Source organism: Arachis stenosperma, chromosome 3 (assembly GCF_014773155.1).
Source record: "Arachis stenosperma cultivar V10309 chromosome 3, arast.V10309.gnm1.PFL2, whole genome shotgun sequence".
In the NCBI taxonomy this organism is placed as follows: domain Eukaryota; kingdom Viridiplantae; phylum Streptophyta; class Magnoliopsida; order Fabales; family Fabaceae; genus Arachis; species Arachis stenosperma.
In genome coordinates this window covers 170,242,377-170,248,050 of record NC_080379.1, presented here as the reverse complement: position 1 = coordinate 170,248,050, position 5,674 = coordinate 170,242,377, and the positions used below count along the sequence as shown (strand labels likewise).

The following is a 5,674-nucleotide window of genomic DNA, read 5'->3' as shown; positions in this document are numbered from 1 at the left end:
TTTAAATATAAAATTTTTATATTTTTATTTTTTATATCTTATTTTTAATATATTCTCTTATCTTATTTTCAAAAACAAACACTTAAAAGAGATAAGAGTTGAGTGGGCATGCAATTCATAAAAAAATGGTACTAGCAAACAAGAAATTGGGTGAAACTCTGAGGTATTGGGGTACGTCTATATTATACTTTGACCCATACCTTCTCCTCAAACACTGGTTTGGTTGGCTTCAATTTTGAGAGTGTAATTACATTTTTAAAAAAAAAAAAAATCATATAACTAGATAGTCGTGGAAGAAAAACAGCAGACAAACTAAGTAGATTAAATGTTGGTTTAAGTTGATTTTTTTAATAAAGAATATTTTTTTAAAGTACAATATTTTTATTTAATTTTTTAAAATTTATTTAGATGTATCTTTTTTAAAAAATACATTTTTATTAAAAAGATTAAATTATTTTTTTTTTAAAAAACTAATAATATCCTACTTTTAAAAAGATTAAAAATAAAAAACATTTTTAGTACTTAAAAACCTTTTAAAAAATCTATTTAAATATAAAATATTTTTTATTATTAAAAGAATATTTTTTTATAAAAATAAAAAAAATAAATATTTTTTTTAAAGTTAATTCAAACTGACTTTAAATAATTGAACAGTTTCATAGACGATACGCGTTAAGCAATTATATAAATGAATTGAAATAAAAAAGCATTGTTTTCTCGCAACCAAAGTCTCAGACATGAGAATATTTGAAGATCCTTGTGCTCCAAGTAGTCAACAGTCAACACACATTCGATAATCAGCTGGGTAGCACGAACACTGAAAATTCATCTTTGGTTGCATAGCCTAGTAACACAGCGATTATAAGATTAGTATATTAATTATTTAAATAACAACCCAACATGAATAAGACAAGTTTTAATTAGTTTAACTAATATGTGCTTTAAGAGTACATAATAAACTTATCATTAGTAAAAAATTTGATTTTTTTATTTAATAAATATAAAATAAATACATAAAAAATTTAGATTTTTTGTATTTTCAATAAAAAAATTTTAATTTATAATCTTAACATATATTTTTAGAGTATAAGATAGATAAACCTATTTTAAATAAATGAATAAATAAAAGTTAAGACAAATTAAATGTCATCCCACGAGCGAGGGAAGAGGATAAACTGATAAAGACCTGTAAACGCCATAGAAATTAGAAATCAACATTTATTTTATTTTTTAGTAATATACTACTTTTCGTGGAAATTGTAATTTCCTTTTGTTGTTGAGCTGTTTTTTTCCTCTTGTTTTCTTGTTGCTTGTTACACATTATAAGCCTTAAAAAAATTGTCACTCTCTTTCTTATTGATCTAAATTCATTAAATTTCAACGTAAACGACGAGGCAATGCACAAAATAAATACTTATTAAAGTGTAGAGGTGATTGTTTCGTTATCTTGCTTATGATGATGTGGGAAAAACCTAAAGGTGATTGTTTTATTATCCTACTTATTTAGGCTGTGAAAAATATATGCACACAAGCTGAATTGCTGATAGAATTATTTGGAACCTCCACGCGTATATAGCGGTTTCCTTGTATTATACAAGTTAAAGCAATGTCAATTTATTAATTAATATAAAGACTAATGCTCAAGAGTTAAGACCAAAAAAAAAAAGACTAATACAATTTTTAGTTTTTTTTTTCCTCCTTAAAAAAACATTTAAATTCTGATTGTTGGTCCTGCCATTCATATAAAGGTTTGTAAACCTGGAAGAGTCTAAGCAAAGAGTTCATCAAGCTCCATTTGAAAGCCACATTAATAAAAACAACCATACAGATGGAATCATCACAAGAGCTAAGCAACAAAATCCAAAGTGATTTATCAAAGTAGAAGTCGGCTATAATCATTTTAAATTTTGATCAGAGTGTTTAAAGTTCAATCCTAAAATAATCATTTGGGGAATATCTTAGCATAGTCTCTGCAACGAGTTGAAATTACCTGAAGAATTTCTCATACCAACAAAATTAAGCAACAAAATATGAATGACTAACTTGCACATGGACATATGCCAAAAGAAGATATGCTTGAACCAAAACTGACGGTTTTGAAACTGAACCCAAATAATATTCTCAGCTTAGGCATTGAAAGTAGCATTATTGTAAATAAATAAAATTCAGGAAAAAAACACGAATTCTAGTTAAAGTTCTAGTTAATTCCTTGACTTCTTTCTTGACTTGGACGAAGGCTTGCTTTGCTGAGAAGCTCCACTACTTCCTTTGGAGGCAGCAGCCAGGTTTGCTTTTGGATTAGAGTTGTTGGAAGAAGAACCAACATCCTGCTTTTCTCGGACTACAGCACCCTGAGCGCCTCTCACTTGAGCGGCTTTTTTGTCCTTCCTCTTGGGCCTATAGGTTGATCTCTCCCGCCTGGGGAGCCACCTTTCAGGATCCGGGGGAGGACCTGGGTTTGCCGGGTCAAACCCTTTCGGATACCTTGGTTTTCTCTTTCTCTTTTTCTTAGCTTTTGTCTTATTCTTTCCTTCCTCATGTGATTCAGTGACCCCAACATGAGCAGGACCATCAACCTGTTTCACTCCAGAAGTTCGCTCCAAGCTGTCCACATCGATCCCCTTTAAACCCGGTAAGGCCTTCAGTTGCTTTTCATAAAGTTCTGCCTTATCGACATCTGTGCGTGCAACTGTTGTTACCAGCCCAACCAGTGCTTCTATGCCTCCTTGGCTTTTAACTAGCTCCTCATAGAGTTTAGCAGCATCATCTTCCTTGCCATGCCTGATCTTGAATGAAGCAGCCTCTTGCATTATAATATTAAGCTTATTGTCCTCAGTCATAGCATTAGACCACCATTTGATAGCAGAATCAAGCACCGCAGCTGCACCCTCAATGTCACCAGCACGTTCTTTTAAAGAGACAAGGGTGGCAACAGTAGCAGGCATGTGTTGGATATCTGATATCTTAGCCAAGGAATCAGCTGCAATATGTGGGTGACCAGCAGCAGCAGCCACCTGAGCCCTGGCCAAATGAACAACCTTGGACTTCTCAGGGTACTTCCCAGCAAACTGTGCTAGTAATTCCTCCGCCTTTCCAGCTTTGTTCTCTCTAACTAGGACAGCAGCTTGCAGCAATATAGGTATCACACTTTCTGGAAACATGTCTGGCAATCTGGAAACAAGTTCTCGGCCCTGTAAATTTTGATAGTACATAATGTAGAGAGTATGCTCCCTTGCAAAGATTTAAAGCTAAATACTAATAATTGATGATTCAAGGAGGAGAAGACAAGACAGAGAGATGAAAGACCTGGTCCATCTTATTGGCATGAAGAAGTAAAAGGACCCTATTTGCATATATTGCTTCCTTTTCTTTTGCTGGAAGTTTCAAGTCTAGTTCACTAGCTAACCGAAAGTTCTGTGCCTCTTTGTCTTTGAGCCGATCAAGTTTCCTTAGGCTATCAGAAACATCTTTTGGACCTCTCAGTGAAACAAGATTGTTCACTGCCACTGCAATTGATGATTCATCAGCCATATCTCGTTTAATGATGTCTATATAAGCTTCAATAGCATCTTGTTTACACCCAAGAAGCTGTTTATCAATGAATAATTAATATTCCTGGCTAGTTCAACAGCAACATATGCTTGAAAACTGCAAAATCATTCACTCTTTACCTGCTGGACATAGGCCAATTGTACAGCTAGAGGAGCCAATTCACTTTCTATCTCATCATCAGGCAAGTTATCTTCCATCAGGACCTCTTGACCAATTCTGATCCAATATACATTAACAAAGATAAGTATATGTTACTCTTGGATAATTCCCCAGTCAATAAGCTTTTGTTAATAGGTCATAATCTATCAAACAAAACACCAGTATCTGAGGCGTCAAAACAAAGATCAGATCAAAGAAAAAACTAAAACAATCAAACCATAGTGCTTCATTTCTTATGCCTAGCTACGGACTACTCAGTATATACTGCAACTCTAAATTGAAAATATTGCTGTTGCACAATGCCCTCCAAAAGGGATTCAATAAAGATATAATCAATGTCGTTTTAAATACCTAACTGGGGAAAAGAAAAGATAATATCACCTTCGGCCTGACAACAGGAGTTGTTCTGCATCTGTGTACTTCTTCCTTTCAATTAAAGAACAAGCAGTATTGTATGCCAATTCAAAGCTACTTGTTGCTTTAACCCGAAGTGAATCCAGAAGTCCTTGAACTTCGGATGACCTCCCGCCCATAACTAGGCTGGCAACACAATTTATTTCTAAGTTATCAATGTTGGATTTTTGGAGCTTCTGGTAGATATCCAGGCAAGCATCCATCTTCCCAAGACGGTACAAAATCTGAGCTTCCAAAAGCATAGTTTCAGTTGTTCTCTCTTGTGTTTTCAAAGACTCCAAAGCTTCATTCAACTTGTTTTGTCTGTATAAGCAGTATGCCTGTTTAGAAATAGCAAAGGAAAATACAATCCTCAATGTGAGTATTTACATATTCGATTAAGATCATGTAAAAATGTATAAAAAGAAGAGATATTCTTGGAGGCTAGCAATTTTTAGTATATTTGGCCATCATTTGACCAACACAAACATTAAATTGTCTTTAACAAATACATTTTATTAATTCATGTGTGTAAATTCTGAAAAAATGTGGGTGCATGTGTGCAACCCGTAAATATAGGTGCAAACTATATGTTCTTGTGTGCAAAATTGTTGTAAATACGGGTGCAAATTATTGCAGTGCCAGCAAAAAATATCATATTTGCTTGCCATATCGCATTGCTCTAAAAAGAATTCCAATCCAAAAAGAGTTCATAAGCACCCTCATTTTTTCTTTCTCCCTATCTCACTTTATCCTTCAATTCAGAATTCCAGTCTTCGCTTAATTCAAACCTTACCCACTAAAAAATACACATCCTAGAACTTACAATCTTTGAGCAATTCTATCTCTCAGCCAAACTTGAAATAAGGAACGAAGCAGAAAAGTAGGAACCTTAAGGAAATTGAAATCAGGGAGATGGGTGCGAGAAGATCGAATGGCGGAGAGTGCGAGGTCGAGGCGGTCGTCCTTGATGAGCGCCACGATCTTGCATCGGAGGGCATCTTCATCAGCGGGTGCAACCGCCAAAACTGCCAATGATCAAAACAGCAACACAGATTAGGGAAAATACAGAAGCAAAAAGGAAGAACGAAAGAGGCGTAAGTTGAACAAGAGTGGAAACGGAACGGACTCTGATCTGCGAGTTTGACGGCATTGTCGAAGGAGTAGGAGTTGATGTGCCTGTCGAGGGCGGTGAACAGATCTTCCAGGGGAGGAGGAGGCTGAGACGCCGCAGCAGCGACGACGGGTTTTGCCTTCGGAGCCATGGGTTAGAATGACGCCGCTGCCTTGGCTGTTGATTTTATCTGCATAGTGTTTGGGACTTTGGGTGGAACAGGAGCTTAGCCTTCCAACTTCAGCTCGGCTTGTGTATCTCTCTACATGGGTCGGTTCGGGTTGAAATTATTTAATTTCTTTACAAAAGAATTTAAATACAATAGTAACTTTTTTTAATTATTTTTAAAGATTTTTGCTAATATTTTTATTTTTAAAGATTGTTTTTATTAAATTTTTTATTCTTAAATTTGGAAGTTAAAGAATATTTTTATTTTCATTTAAAAGATTTATTGTT

The 5,674-nt window shown here is 34.6% G+C and overlaps 1 protein-coding gene across 1 annotated transcript; it reads right to left on the bottom strand.

The window, feature by feature from the left end:
- Positions 1 to 2,058: 2,058 nt before the first annotated feature.
- LOC130969211 (uncharacterized) lies at positions 2,059 to 5,467 on the bottom strand. Its single transcript, XM_057894854.1, has 6 exons — positions 5,234 to 5,467; positions 4,996 to 5,132; positions 4,093 to 4,445; positions 3,672 to 3,768; positions 3,307 to 3,588; positions 2,059 to 3,191 (listed from the first exon to the last, which is right to left on the bottom strand). Exons 1-6 carry the CDS (start codon positions 5,367 to 5,369, stop codon positions 2,202 to 2,204), a joined length of 1,995 nt encoding a protein of 664 aa, XP_057750837.1. The 5' UTR covers positions 5,370 to 5,467; the 3' UTR covers positions 2,059 to 2,201.
- Between the last annotated feature and the right edge of the window lie 207 nt (positions 5,468 to 5,674).